General features: G+C 45.0%; 2 protein-coding genes across 2 annotated transcripts in view; one reads left to right on the top strand and one right to left on the bottom strand.

Annotated features, from left to right (window-relative positions):
• Nucleotides 1-341: 341 nt before the first annotated feature.
• Nucleotides 342-13,737, bottom strand: LOC107297612 (pyrroline-5-carboxylate reductase 3-like; the record flags this gene model as incomplete). The annotated part of the gene is made up of 5 exons (XM_015826976.1): nucleotides 13,653-13,737; nucleotides 6,937-7,001; nucleotides 5,776-5,955; nucleotides 3,299-3,511; nucleotides 342-434 (listed from the first exon to the last, which is right to left on the bottom strand). Coding segments are annotated over exons 1-5 (636 nt in total), but the record flags the coding sequence as incomplete, so codon positions are not given.
• Nucleotides 13,738-14,987: 1,250 nt separating this feature from the next.
• LOC107297611 (protein brambleberry-like) overlaps nucleotides 14,988-15,909 on the top strand; it is an 18,570-nt gene continuing 17,648 nt past the window's right edge. Inside the window, exon 1 of the mRNA XM_029286354.1 lies at nucleotides 14,988-15,017. Within this exon, the coding sequence (XP_029142187.1) occupies nucleotides 14,988-15,017 (30 nt within the window). The remainder of the gene's footprint in view (nucleotides 15,018-15,909) is intronic.

Raw genomic sequence — 15,909 nt, 5'->3', positions numbered from 1 at the left:
AGGGAGTAGGGTCTGGGAGGAGGAGGAGGAGCAGAACTGTGGGGTCCTTGGTGTTCTCTGAGCTTGGTGGTTTTCTTGCAGATGTTTCATTATCCAACTAAGTAATATTGTTGGGAGGAGGGTTTGTGGAAGGGAGGAGGAGGAGGAGGAGAAGGAGGAGTGGAAGGCTTAACTACCTGTACTTTTCAAGGGCAGCTCCATGTAGAGGCTGTTGCAATAATCAAGACCGAATGGTGCACAAACACGGTATGTTGGGCTTTGACAGAGGGGGGTTCCGAAAAAAAGAAGAAGCCCTGCAGTATGTGAACTGGAACCCAAGTCCTGACCCCCTCACTCCTTACCAACAAAGTCTGAGCTGCAATCTTGTTGGCGAGCGGGCCGGGCATCCCCATCTTCACGGCCCCTTCCGCTAGGGCTTCCGCGAACATGTAGACCTGTGAGGAGGAGGAGGAAACTTGTAACTTTGAACAGTCACTAAGTGAACCGTCGTAAGTCGAGGCCTGCCCGTAAAGCTTTGGAGGTTTGAAGAGATGGGAGGACAGGGCTGACCGAATGAACTAATCAGAGACTCAACTAGAACTAAGGAGAAAATTCCTGACAGTGAGAACAATTAACTAGTGGAACAACCTGCCTCCAGAAGCGGTGAATGCTCCAACACTGGAAATCATTAAGAAGAGACTGGACAGCCATTTGTCCGACATGGTCTAAGGTTTCCTGCCTGAGCAGGGGGTTGGACTAGAAGACCTCCAAGGTCCCTTCCAACTTTTATTATTATTATTAACTGCACTCCCTCTCAACTTTCCAAAACTGTCCCAAACCTCACGCTCCCTCCTCTATCACGAAATACAAATGACAACCGCTCCGAGTTACAACGGCACTAAAAAAAAAAAGTCAACTTATGACTGTTTTTCACATTTGTGACCGTGGCAGCATCCCCGAGATTAAAATTTATCCGTTTCGCAACTGACTCGTATTTATGACGGTCACAGTGTCCCGGGGTCACAGGATCCCCTTTTGACAATCTTCTGTCAAGCAAAGTCAATGGGGCAAGGGTAGGCAACCTTGGCCCTTTTATGACTCGTGGACTTCAACTCCCAGAATTCCTGAGCCAGCATGGGGGAACTATGGCCCCTTCATGACTCGCGGACTGCAACTCCCAGAATTCCTGAGCCAGCATGGAGGAACTATGGCCCCTTCATGACTGGTGGACTTCAACTCCCAGAATTCCTGAGCCAGCATGGGGGAAACTTTGGCCCCTTCATGACTGGTGGACTTCAACTCCCAGAATTCCTGAGCCAGCATGGCTCAGCTTGGAAAGCTCTCCCTTTCCCCTCAGCATGGCTGGCTCAGGAATTCTGGGAGTTGAAGTTCAAAGTCTTAAAGTTCCCGTGGTTGGACACCCATAATATAGACCAGGGGTAGGCAACCTTGGCTCTTTCATGACTCGTGGACTTCAACTCCCAGAATTCCTGAGCCAGCCATGCTGAGGGGAAAGGGAGAGGTTTCCAAGCTGAGCCATACTGGCTGAGGAATTCTGGGAGTTGAAGTCCACAAGTCATGAAGGGGCCATAGTTCCCCCATGTTGGCTCAGGAATTCTGGGAGTTGAAGTCCACAAGTCATGAAGGGGCCATAGTTCCCCATGCTGGCTCAGGAATTCTGGGAGTTGAAGTCCACGAGTCATAAAACAGCCAAGGTTGCCTTCCCCTGCAATGAGGGGAAGCCCGATTCGCTTAACGACCGTGCGACTACCTTCACAACTTCCGTGATTCACTGAACGAGTGTGGCAAGAAAGGTCGTAAAATGAGGCCAAATTCACTTAACTGTCTCACTTAGTGACAGAAATTCTCGGCTCAGATATGGTCATAAGTTGAGGACATTTTCACAGATTGAGGTCTACCTAAGTGTTGAAGTACAACTTCCAAAATTCCTAATAAGACAGGGCAACAAGCCAACATCTCTAGTAACTATGATGAGGAAAGCTGAGATATACTGGTTATTTATTTTTATTTTTTTATAATATTTTATTGATTTTCCAATTTTATGTTTGAGTATTTAAAAAAGCAACGAGGTGACTGGGTTAATCAATAGCTCAATAACAAAATCTTTAGTGCAAATCTCAGGTTACAACATCAGATATTTCTTCTCTTTTTCCCTTAAAATTTACTGTCTCGTATTCAAGCCAGTACATTTCTAATTATATCAACAATAAAAACATCATTATTACATTTATCATTGTTTTTAGCTTATACGTATCTTAATTACATTCAATCTTCGTAAACAATCCATATCCTGTTATTAATTTTTACATAACTTTTAATTTCTCATCAATATTCCAATTTAACCTTTGATATCCATAATTTTCAGACTTTGGGTAACCAAGGTTTCCCTTACCTCACTTCATAACAAACCATAATATCCAAAATACACATTTTATCTATTGAAATGTAATCTTGTTCTATTTCCTAAAAATTATCGATTTCCCACATTAAATCATCTGAAAATTCTGGATAGCAAAGGTTAAATTGGAATATTGATGAGAAATTAAAAGTTATGTAAAAATTAATAACAGGATATGGATTGTTTATAAAGATTGAATGTAATTAAGATACGTATAAGCTAAAAATTTATTGATAAATGTAATAATGCAATATCCCCTTTGATAAATCAAAACCATTATATATATTGCCTGGGTTAATCAATAAATCAAACGTATTCATGATAATTAATGTTCTTTTCCCTTTTAGATCTAAGTTTTCAATCTTAAACAAATCAAATCCTGTGTATACTGGTTATTTTTGGAGGTCACCCAAGGTTTGGGTTCCTAATTATTATTATTTTTGGGGGGGGGGGGCTAAGGACAAAATCAGGTTGCAGAAAAAGGAAGAGGACCTGGTGGGAACACCTGCATGTGGACTAGAAACTTAAAAGATTCTTTGAAAAAGCCACTGCCTGATGGAACTGGGAGAGGGGCAGATGCCTCATGTGCAATTTGCAACGAACGCAGGTAAACCTCGACTCTGCCCCATTTTACAAACCGTTGTTAAGTGAAGGTCGCAAAAGCGGATCACGTGACCCCGGGACGCCATGACCGTCATTAAAGACGAGTCATTGGCCAAGCGCCTGAATGTCGATCCCGTGAGCAGGCAGACGGCGCGACGGCTGTCAAGGGCGAAAAACGGTCCCAAGTCGCTTTTCAGCGCCGTTGTATCTGCAAGCGGTCGCTAAACGAACGGTCGCTAAGTCGAGGACCGGCTGTGTAAGAGGCTGATTAAGGACGGGGCGGAAAAGGAGACTCACGTAAGCCACGCCGCTGCCGCTCAGCGCCGTGTGGATGTCGATGTAGGATTCGGGCGCCTCTTCGCACAACCCGCAGGGAGCCAGGAGGGCCTTCAGCACAGAGGTCTCCTCTTTTCCCACGGAGGAGCCCCGGGTGAGCAGGACGGCTCCCGACTGCACCTCGCAAGGCAGGTTGGGCATGATCCGCAGGACCTGGGTGCCCACGGGAAGCAGCTGCGAGGAAGGAGAGAAGGGAACGGTCACGACTGAATCCTGGAGGATCATCACTCAAATAGGAGCCAGCCGTGTGCTGCAGCTGCCCAAAAAGCCAACACAGTGCTGGGCTGCATTAACAGAGGGATGGAATCAGGATCAGGTGAAGTGTTAATACCACTTTACAAGGCCTTGGTAAGGCCACACTTGGAATCCTGCATCCAGTTTTGGTCACCATTATGTAAAAAAGATGTTGAGACTCTAGAAAGAGTGCAGAGAAGAGCAACAAAGATGATTAAGGGACTGCAGGCTAAAACATATAAGGAACGGTTGCTGGAATTGGGAATGTCTAGTTTAATGAAGAGAAGGACTAGGGGGGACATGATAGCAGTATTCTAATATTTGAGGGGCTGCCACAAAGAAGAGGGAGTCAAGCTATTCTCCAAAGCGCCTGAAGGCAGGACAAGAAGCAACGGATGGAAACTAATCAAGGAGAGAAGCAACCTAGAATTTAGGAGGAATTTCGTTTAATAGAACATAAAAGAACAGAATATAGAACAGAATGGAATATAGAATACAATATAGAGGAATAGAATATAGAATAGAATAGAATAGAAAATATGGAGTGGAATAGAATGGAATGGAATAGAATAGAATAGAACAGAACAGGAGCTGGAAGGGACCTTGGAGGTCATCTAGTCCAACCCCCTGCTCAGGCAGGAAACCCTATATACCCTTTCAGACAAATGGCTGTTCAGTCTCTTCTTAAAAATTTCCAGTATTGGAGCATTCACAGCTTCTGGAGGCAGGTTGTTCCACTGGTAGAATAGAATAGGAATAGGAATAAGAATAGAATAGAGAATAGGAATGGAATGGAATAGAAGCTGGAAGGGATTTTGGAGGTCTTCTAGTCCAGCCCCCTGCTCGAACAGAAGAACTTATACCTATATAGAACAGAACAGAATATAGAATAGAAAATAGAAAATTAATATAGACTAGACTAGACTAGACTAGAATATGGAATGGAACAGAACGGAACAGTGCAATGCAATACAATACAATATGGAATGGAATACAATATGGGATGGAATGGAATACAATACAATGCAATATGGAATAGAATAGAATAGAAGCTGGAAGGGACCTTGGAGGTCTTCTAGTCCAGCCCCCTGCTCAAGCAGGAGAACCTATATCTATATATAAAAGTTTAAAATGAGAAGAAGGCAAGAGCATATGTGAGATGGGAAGGAAGGAAGGAAGGAAGGAAGGAAGGAAGGAAGGAAGGAAGGAAGGAAGGAAGCAAGCAAGCAAGCAAGCAAGCAAGCAAGCAAGCAAGCAAGCAAGCAAACCTTGGACTCTGGGCAGATAAAATATTAACATATAAAACAGTATATATAAAAGTTAAAAATAAGAAGGCAAGAGTTTATGCGAGATGGGGAGGGGAGGGGAGGTAAGGGACAAAGTAAGGAAGCAAGCAAGCAATCTTTGGACTCTGGGCAGGTAAAATAAAGTCTTCAAATATAAAACAGCATATACAAAAGCTAAACGTGAGAAGGCGTCAAGAGGGAGTAAACTCTATTAAACTGAGAAAGGAGGTAAATGTGAATCGGGCCCCGCCACTGCCACTTCCTGTTCCCAGGGACAGCGATACCCACGGATCCTGTTGTCCAGCCTGGGTAGGGCTCTTGTGGGACAGAGTAACCGAGCTGGAAGGGACCTTGGAGGTCCTCTAGTCCAACCCCCTGCTCAAGGAGGGACTCCCGATGAACAGAACCCCGACTGCTGGGCTTTAACAAGTGCAGCAACTGTTTGCAAAAAACCTCTTTTGAGCCTGGGACGGGGATCCTGGACATGCCCGAATACAGATAAATCCTCGACTTACAGCAGTTCGTTTAGTGACCGTTCGAAGTTACAACGGCAGTGAAAAAAAACCGACTCACGACTGTTTTTCCACACTTACGACCGTCGCAGCAGCCCTGCGGTCACGTGATTCAGATCCGGAGGCCTGACCACCGGTTCAGATTTACGACGGCCGCCGTGCCCCAGGCTCACGTGGACACAGGACAAGCAAAGTCAAGGGGGGGGAGCCAGATTCATTTAACGACCGTGCGACTAATTTAACCACTGCAGTGATCCACTTAACAACGGTGGCAAGAAAAGCCGTAAAACGGGACAAAGCTCCCTTCACAAATGTCTCGCTTAGCCACATAAACCCTGGGCTCAATTGTGGACGTAAGCCGAGGACGATCGGTATCCCTATAGGTTTCCTTCCTCCAGGAACTCACCTCTTCCAGGGTGCGGAGGGGGACGCCAGCGGCCATTGAAACGAGGACGTGCCTGGGCGTGACGGCGGGGCCGATCTCTCGCAGGACGGCCGGGAGGACGTGGGGCTTGGTGGCCAGGAATACGAAGGAGCACTTCTCCAGCACCTCCACGTTGCAGTGGGTCGTCTGGCAGGAGAAGCTCTTATGTCGGAAGGAGGAAATAAAAAAAGAAAGAAAAAGACGATGATAATAATAATAATAATAATAAAGTTGGAAGGGACCTTGGAGGTCATCAAGTCCAACCCCCTGCCCAGGCAGGAAACCCTATACCATTTCGGAAAAAATGGCTGTCCAGTCTCTTCTTAAAAACTTCCAGTGTTGGAGCATTCACCGCTTCTGGAGGCAGGTTGTTCCACTGGTTAATTGTTGAAGGGGCTGGAGGCTAAAACATACAAGGAACGGTTGCTGGAATTGGGTGTTTCTAGCTCAGGGGTAGGCAACCTGGGCTCTTTTGTGACTGGTGGACTTCAACTCCCAGAATCCGGAGCCAGCCATGCTGAGGGGAAAGGGAGAGGTTTCCAAGCTGAGCCAAGCTGGCTCAGGAATTCTGGGAGTTGAAGTCCACGGGTCATAAAAGAGCCAAGATTGCCTACCCCTGGTCTAGTTTAACGAGGAGAAGGACGAGGGGGGACAGGATAGCAATCTTCCAGTATCTCAGGGGCTGCCCCAAAGAAGAGGGAGTCAAGCTATTCTCCAAAGCACCTAAAGGCAGGACAAGAAGCAACGGATGGAAACTAACCAAGGAGAGAAGCAACCTAGAACTAAGGAGAAACTTCCTGACAGCTAGAACAATTAACCAGTGGAACAGCCTGCCTCCAGAAGCGGTGAATTATTCATCACTGGATGTTTTTAAGAAGAGACTGGACAGCCATTTGTCCGAAATGGTATAGGGTCTCCTGCCTGAGCAGGGGGTTGGACTAGATGACCTCCAAGGTCCCTTCCAGCTTTGTTTATTCTATTCTATTCTATTCTATTCTGTACTCTCCTATTCTATTCTCTCCTATTCTATTTTCTTGTATTCTCTCCTCTCCTCCCTTCCCTTCCCTATTCCATTCCATCCCATCCCATCTACGAGCAGTAGAAATGACTGGACAGGGGAAAACTTTACCTGTACATATTTACCTGGAATTTGTCCAGATTCCTGTTGGATGGAGCGCTGGCCAGAATATTCACTGCTTGGACTTCTCCTGCAGAGAGAGAGAGGAGAAAGGATGGCAATAGTAGTAGAACTCATCACTGGATTGCAAACTCGCTGAGTTCTAAACGCCCAAGACTTACAACAGGGGATAAAGCTACAAGACACCTCTAAAATCTAAATATTTAAATTAGGATGTGCTGGACATCCCATCAACTCTGCTGAAGAGCAGTTCAGATTTCTTGCTACACCTCGTATGTTGGGTGAAGGTCAAGGTGAGAAGATCCTGCCAATTGTTTCAAAAGGTACTTTTTCCAAAAGGCAACTGGCCTTTTTGTCTCTAACAAAGGAATAGAATAGAATAGAATTAGAATAAAATTATAGAATAGAATAGAATTATAGAATAGAATAAAATAGAATTAGAATAGAATAGTATAGAATAGAAAATAGGGAATAGAATAGAATAAGGAGAGAATAGAATAGAACAGAACAGAATAAAGAACAGAATAGACTAAAGAATAGAATAGAATAGATTAGAATAGAATAAGAATAGAACAGAATAGACTAAAGAATAGAATAGAATAGTAGAATATAGAATAGAATAGAACAGGAGAATAGAATAAATAGAATAGAATAAAGAATAGAATAGAATAGCAGAATAGAATAAAGAATAGAGTAGAATAGAATAGAGAATAGAATAGCAGAATCGAATAGAAAAGAAAAGGAATAGGATAAAATTCAGAATAGGATAGGATAGAATTCAGAATAGAATAGAATGAAGATTAGAATAGAATAAAGAATAGAAATAGAAATAGAACAGAATAGAGAATAGAAATAGAAATAGATATAGAACAGAATTCAGAATAAGATAGGATAGAATAGAATTTAGAATAGAACAGAATTCAGAATAGAAAAGAATAGAATAACTTTATTGTCACTTTGAATGTACACTAATCGGCATACATTAAAGTGAAATTCCGTTGCATACAGCTCTCAAAAGGTCACCACCGCCAATGTACACTAGATAAATATGACAAAAATAAATAAATGCAGAATGATGTATATACCCACATATATTATGTGACACAGCGAAACAAGACAGTCTAGTTCAGATTATATATACGGTATAAGCCGTTTCATTGGTTCTACCCCAGGATGAGCAGAAAGCTTCAGAAAATGGTGGTGTTGATGGACGTTGGCATACTTTATAGCCGCGTCTCTCAACCCTGAGTAATTTTAAGATGTGTGGACTTCAACTCCCAGAATCCTGAAGAGTCGAAATCCAGACGCCTTAAAACTGCCACGGTTGAGGAAAACCTAGTCTCAAGGATGGTTAATACGTCTGAAAGAGAGAGGCTGCTTCAACGTCCAACTTTCCAAGGGTTCATCTTCTACCAACGAAACATTTTAGACCCCAATAGATCGGACAGTTACCATTGGATCTCCAATATTCCCCTTTGGACCAGGCCACTTGAGACTGTGATGGTGACCCAGTTTTAGGATTTGCAGAATTGGACTTTTCAACTGGATCCACTTTAGCCTGGCTTCCGAGCTGTCTCTGGAACTCAAGTAGCCTTTTCTGTCTTGTGAGATGTTTCCTATCGCGCTCCAAGCGGAGGAGGCATCTCTTCGTGGGTTCCGCTTGAGTGTCCATCCATTTTCGGTGCCAGCGACCTTGAGGTCCTCCTGGATTGTCTTGCAAGACTAAGACTTTGGGATGCTGCAGGACAGTGGATCCTGAAGGGCAGATTCCAGAGAAATAGTACCCTTCCTTGACACTTCTTGTCTTCTGCGCTAATTAACATTTGCATAAGTTAAGAACTCTCTGCTCATCTCAGCCCAGAAAGCAGGAGAGCTTCTGAACTGCTGGATGAGATTGAGCATGCCGTAAAGTTCTCCACTTACATCAGTCAGGATCAGATGCCTCAAAGGTGTTTTTTTCAGGAGGCAACTGGACTTTCTCGTTTTTCTTTGAAGACGTTTCGCTTCCCATCCCAGAAGCTTCCTCAGCTCTGACTGGATGGTGGGGGAATGGAAGGATTTATACTCCTTGCAGACAGCCGGTCATTTGCATCCTTTCAGAGAGTTGTTGAGGCCACTTGGGGGTTGATTGGATGGTGGGGACTCTCAACGACTCTCTAAAAGAATACAAATAACCCTTCAGTCAGAGCTGAAGAAGCTTCTTGGAGGAGAAGCAAAACGTCTTCAAAGAAAAACAAAGAAAGTCCAGTTGCGTCTTGAAAAAGCACCTTTGGGAGAAGGATGAAAGAGAAAGAAGAAGAAGGGAGGGAAAGGAGGAGAAGGACAGGAGAGAGAGACAACGAGATACAGAGAAAGAAAAGAAAGGAAAGAAATATGGAAAGGAAGGAAGGAAGGAAGGAAGGAAGGAAGGAAGAAAGGAAGAAAGAAAGAAAGAAAGAGAGTCTGCAAGGAATATAAATCCTTCCCCACCATCCAGTCAGAGCTGAAGAAGCTTCTAGGATGAGAAGCAAAATGTCTTCAAAGAAAAACAAAAAAAGTCCAGTTGCCTCTTGAAAAAGCACCTTTGGGAGAAGGATGAAAGGGGAAGAGGAAGAGGAAGATGGGAGGTAAACAAGGAGAAGGATAGGAGAGACATAAAGAAAGAAAGAGAAAGAAAGAAAGAAAGAAAGAAAGAAAGAGAAAAAAGGGAAAAGAAAGGAAGGAATGAAGGAAAGGAGAGAAAGGAGAGAAAGAAGAGAAAGAAAGAAAGAAAGAAAGAAAGAAAGAAAGAAAGAAAGAAAGAGAAAGAAAGAAAGAAAGAAAGAAAGAAAGAAAGAAAGAAAGAAAGAAAGAAAGAAAGAAAGAGTCTGCAAGGAATATAAATCCTTCCCCACCATCCAGTCAGAGCTGAAGAAGCTTCTTGGATGAGAAGCAAAACATCTTCAAAGAAAAACAAGAAAGTCCAGTTGCTTCGTGAAAAAAGCGCCTTTGGGACAACCATGACCTGGAGGACAGAGAATCTCTACAATCAGGAACAGACTTTCCACTGCTAAGCAACTGAATGAAAAGGACATTAATTTAAAAGCAATACAGCTTATTAACATCTGTCTGATTTCTGATTATTGCACTTGTTTCGGGGAGGGGGGGTGTCTGTCCAAATAGAATACAAATATACCCCTAACATATTTTTATGCTGTTTAAATGTGTGTGTGTGTGTGTGTTTAAATGTACTTTGATTAGACTTGGACAAAAGGTTTCAAATCTAAAACCTTTTTGATTTGGATTTCATACCCCCCCCCCCAAAAAAATGTTGTTCCTCTGGAACATTTCCTGTGAGAATGGAACAGCTTGTTTGGAATTTGAAAGGAAAAAAAAGTGCAATTCTAATGTTAACTCGCTGTCCAGCAAACAGATAACACTTTGCTATGGGGGCCAGGGTAACCATTTTATATAAATTCATTGAATAAATGCAAGAACAGAGTGGTTTCTAGCCAATTTGGCTATTCTCCCGGTGCCATTTTTCGTTGAAAGACAAAATTTGAGATGGTGAAAATATATTTTTAAACAGGCTGTTCTTGACGCTTTTCAGCACTCGATCGAAAAAGATGGTTCAGCGTTTACAAGTTGCATGCCGTGTTATCAATTCTTCAACCAAACATATGTTTTCCCAGGACTGTGCACCTTTTTCTGAGCATAAATTGCTTTTCCCTGGGGTTAAAATTGGGCATTCAGAAAATATTAAGAAAAAAGGCGAAAGATTTATACGATCTGAAGAGAAACCAGAGTTTTTATCGTGTGCGGACATGGACAGGCTAACTATGGAACTAAAAGACAAGACAGAAACGGACTATTTTGGAATCTGGGACAAATTTTACTGCTGGTACGAGTCAAGAAGAACTGTTCGGGTTTTGAGTTAAAGTTTAAGTTTGTGGTATATAAAATTATATGTTAATATATAGAGAAATAAGCTCAAGATTGTATAATATTGTATTAGATAGGGGAATATATGTATATATATAGAGAGAGAGATGTATATATAGAACTTTAAATATGATAAGGAACGAATTGTTAGGATTATATATACTGGAACGTCATGTCATGTCCTTTTTTGTTTTAATTGTTTTATTAATAAAAAACTTTAAAAAAAGAAAAAGAAAAAGAAAATATTAAGAAAACAGACTCAATGCTATGGTTAAAAACGTGGTTTGATGAAAAGCAGCCCAAAGGTCAGAAAGGGAATTATGGAAGGAAAAGTTGGATTCCCTTAGAAAATTTTTCCTTCCATAATTTCCAGATCAAAGCAAAATTTCCAGAGGAATTTCCAGACTTCAGGGAAGTCGGAGTGAGGTGAGATGACTGAGAAAAACAGAGGAGGAAAAAAACAAACCGAGATTTTTCCATGACTGCAGTAAGTTTCCACGATAGCAGTAAAGTTGTAAAAACTTACAAACAGGAGCAAACCTGCCTCTTCCTTTACAGCAATATCACTCCCCCATTTACATTACAGTACAGGTAGTCCTCAATTTACAACCACAATGGATCTCAAAGGTTCCGTTAAGTGAAACATTTGTTAAGTGAGTTTTGCCCCATTTTATAACGTTTTTTGTCACAGTTAAGTGAATCGCTGCAGTTAAGTTACTAACAGGGTTAAGTTGAATCTGGCTTCCCCATGGACTTTTCTTGCCAGGAAGATCGCAAAAGGGGATCGTGTGACCCGGGGACACTGCGACCGTCATAAATATGAGTCAGTTGCCAAGCGTCCGAATTTTCATCCCATGACCGTGGGGAAGTGTGAAAAATAGTCATAAGTCACTTTTTTTTAGTGCTGTTGTAACTTTGAACGTTCACTAAACAAACAGTTGTAAACTGAGGACTACCTGTAATCTAAAATTAATCAAGGAGAGAAGCAACCTAGAATTAAGGAGAAACTTCCTAACAGTGAGGAGAATTAACCAGTGGAACGGCTTGCCACCAGACGTTGTGGGTGCTCCACCACTGGAGGTTTTTAAGAAGAGACTGGACAGCCATTTGTCTGAAATGGTAGAGGGTTTCCTGCCTGAGCGGGGGCGGGGGGTGGACTAGAAGACCTCCAAGGTCCCTTCTGTTAATCCTAATTGATTTCAGGGCAAGTAATCTGAAATGATTGGTGCTTCAAAGAGTCTCTCATTAGGGATCTGAAACATACTACTGAATTACAGGTAATCCTCCTCTTAGTAAGGGATCCCCCCTTAGGGACTCCTCTAAGTAAGAGACCACTCCTTAGGGACCCCTCTAAGTAAGGGACTCCTCTTAAGTACCACTCTGAGTAAGGGACACCCCTTAGGGACCCCTCTAAGTAAGGGACTCCTCTTAAGTACCACTCTGAGTAAGGGACGCCCCTTAGGGACTCCTCTAAGTAAGGGACTCCTCCTTAGGGACCCCTCTAAGTAAGGGATTTCTCTTAAGTACCCCTCTAAGGGACTCCCCTTAGGGACTCCTCTAAGTAAGGGACTCCTCTAAGTAAGGGACCACTCCTTAGGGACCCCTCTAAGTAAGGGATTCCTCTTAAGTACCCCTCTGAGTAAAGGACGCCCCGTAGGGACTCCTCTAAGTAAGGGACCACTCCTTAGGGACCCCTCTAAGTAAGGGACTCCTCTTAAGTACCACTCTGAGTAAGGGATGCCCCTTAGGGACCCCTCTAAGTAAGGGACTCCTCTTAAGTACCACTCTGAGTAAGGGACGCCCCGTAGGGACTCCTCTAAGTAAGGGACTCCTCCTTAGGGACCCCTTTAAGTAAGGGATTCCTCTTAAGTACCCCTCTGAGTAAGGGACTCCCCTTAGGGACTCCTCTAAGTAAGGGACTCCTCTAAGTAAGGGACCACTCCTTAGGGACCCCTCTAAGTAAGGGATTCCTCTTAAGTACCCCTCTGAGTAAGGGACTCCCCTCAGGGACTCCTCTAAGTAAGGGACTCCTCTAAGTAAGGGACTCCTTTTCTGGACCGGGATGCTTTGCGCACAGTCACTCAGGCTCTCGTCACCTCCCGCCTGGACTACTGTAATGCTCTTTACATGGGGCTCCCTATGAGGAGCATCCGGAGGCTTCAGCTGGTCCAGAATGCGGCCGCGCGGGCGGTGTTGGGAGCGACACGTCGCTCCCACGTAACGCCGCTGCTGCGCGAGCTGCACTNTAAGTAAGGGACTACTCTAAGTAAGGGACCACTCCTTAGGGACCCCTCTAAGTAAGGGATTCCTCTTAAGTACCCCTCTGAGTAAAGGACGCCCCTTAGGGACTCCTCTAAGTAAGGGACACCTCTAAGTAAGGGACCACTCCTTAGGGACCCCTCTAAGTAAGGGATTCCTCTTAAGTATCCCTCTTGAGTAAGGGACTCCCCTTAGGGACTCCTCTAAGTAAGGGACCATTCCTTTGGGACCCCTTAAGTAAGGGACTCCTCTTAAGTACCCCCTGAGTAAGGGAAGCCCCTTAGGGACTCCTCTAAGTAAGGGACCCCTCTAAGTAAGTGACACCCGTTAGGGACCCCTCTAAGTAAGGGACCCCCCTTAGGGACCTCTCTAATTAAGGTATCCCTCTGAATAAGGGACCCCTTCCCTTTTTGCGCCCCACCGCCTCCCCCCCCCCCTTTGCATCTGAGCCCCTCCAAGGACCCCAGCCGGGTCTTCCAACTGGGGAGGGGGGGCTCCGTGCCTGCAAAAGCGCCCGCCTGCCTGCAGAGCTGCACCCCGCGTGCATCCCTCCCCCCCTTACCTGCCAGCAGCATCGCCCGGGCCACCGCGCCCGCCATGCGCCCCGCGCCGATGAAGCCCACGCGCAGCTCCCGCAGCGGCTCCATGGCTCTTCTGCTCGCCCACTCCCCCCCTCCTCCCTCCGCGCACGGCCAGGTTTTGCTCCGGCCACGCCCCCCCCGCCGCCCCGGACAGCCAATCCCCGCGCGGCTCCGCTCGCGGGTCTCGCGCTCGCGGCAGGGCGCGTATCCGCCCCGCCCCTTTCCGGAGGCGAAGCGGGCAGGCGCGGCGGCGATTGGCCGAGCGCCCGTGACGTCACGCGGCGGGTTTTCTTTAAAAGCGGCCGCGCGGCTCGCGAAGCGCACTTGCGGGGTTCGGAGGGGAGTGGAGGGTCGGTAGGTTTCGGGGGGCCGCGTGACCTCGCCGGACCCCGCTGTTTGCTTCCCTTCCACGCCGTGCTGGGCTCCGATGAGGTTTCTTTGTCTTCCCCCCCCCCCCCTTTTGCACCTGCCCGACTTTGGCTAATTTTTTGCCGAGCCCAGCTGTGCTGGTCTTTGGATAGGGGACCACGAGGCGATCCACGGGGAAGCGGTTTAAAAGCGTTCAGGGGAAAAGGGGAAGGGCAATTTGCAAGAGCTGGGTTTTTTTTTACAGGAGGAGGCTTTTGAGTTTTCCTGTTTGGAACGAGCGTAGACTTTGCCTCCAGAAGTGGTGGGTATGTTATCACTGGAGGTTTTTAAGAAGAGATTTGGAGAGCTGTTTTCCTGCTTGGGCAAGGGGCTGGACTAGAAGACCTCCAAGGTCCCTTCCAACTATGTTATTCTGCAAGGGTCTCCTGCTTGGGCATGGGGTTGGACTAGAGGACCTCCGAGGTCCCTTCCAACTATGTTGTTCTGCAAGGGTCTCCTGCCTGAAAGGGGGTTGGACTAGAAGACCTCCAAGGTCCCTCCCAACTCTGTTATTCTGCAAGGGTCTCCTGCTTGAGCAAGGGGTTGGACTAGAAGACCTCCAAGGTCCCTTCCAACTCTGTTATTCTGCAAGGGTCTTCTGCTTGGGCATGGGGGCTGGACTAGAGGACCTCCAGGGTCCCTTCCAACTTTGTTATTCTCTAAGGGTCTCCTGCTTGAGCAGGGGGCTGGACTAGAAGACCTCCAAGGTCCCTTCCAACTCTGTTCTGTTATTCTGCATAGCTTGTCTCTGCTCCATCCCTGGAGGTTTTTAAGAAGAGACTGGAGAGCCATTGAAATGGTTTAGGGTTTCCTGCCTGAGCAGGGGGTCAGACTAGAAGACCTCCAAGGTCCCTTCCAGCACTGTTGTTCTGTTATAGAAGTTGGCTTAAGGTTTCAAAGAAGACAACATGGCCCGTAGGAAGCTGAAGTACGAAAACGCAACACAAATGAATGTCTCTGGTCTTTAAAGACCTTACTTAAAAGAGGGGTGTCTTTGCAGGTTTTAAAATGCAAGCAATAATTGTTACTATCGCTTATTACTCTGCCTTGGGTAAAATGAAGCAATACAAAACGAAATAAATTTTTGTAACAATTGTCAACGTCAGGAATATCTTACCCGATTCGTTTCTCTCAGCTATTAACTTTCATAATTTTCCTTCTAATTTAACTTCTCTGGACCTCGCTCTTTATTTAAGAAGTCCCTAAGGAGACATGTGTAAATGCACTAACGCGCCTGTTCTCCCCGTTACATTTTAATTTTGTTATTTTGCTTGTTAGAATTTGTAATTTTTGTTGGACGAATAATTTTTTTTAAAAAAAGTAGAAAATTGGGTCCTGAAAAAAAACTGCTCGGGAAATCTGAATGCGACTGCAGAGAGCAGGGGTGCTACTAATAATACGGGGATTGTAGATGCTCTGTGGGGTGGGGGGGAGCCTTTTCAACTGGCAGTGGTAGAATCTGGGGGTCTTTCTCCAGGTCTGGGGCCAGGACCTTTTTCAAGTGGAGCCTCGGTGTTCCATGGCAGTCTACCGTGGAATGAGAGTTTGTGTGTTAGCAAGTAGCAGAGAATCATGGCCTTTAGAGCAGGGTGTCCACCTTTGGGAATTTTAAGAAATAATAATAATAATAGTAATAATAATAATAATAATAATAATAATAATAATAATAGTTGGAAGGAACCTTGGAGGTCATCTAGTCCAACCCCCTGCTCAGGCAGGAAACCCTGTACCATTTCAGACAAATGGTTGTGCGGTCTCTTCTTGAAAACTTCCAGTGTTGGAGCATTCACAGCTTCTGGAGGCAGGTTGTTTGTGGACTTCAACTCCCAG

This window comes from Protobothrops mucrosquamatus, unplaced genomic scaffold (genome assembly GCF_001527695.2).
Source record: "Protobothrops mucrosquamatus isolate PMUCROS unplaced genomic scaffold, P.Mucros_1.0 scaffold3412, whole genome shotgun sequence".
Classification (NCBI taxonomy): Eukaryota; Metazoa; Chordata; class Lepidosauria; order Squamata; family Viperidae; genus Protobothrops; species Protobothrops mucrosquamatus.
This window is presented reverse-complemented; position numbering and strand designations above follow the sequence as displayed.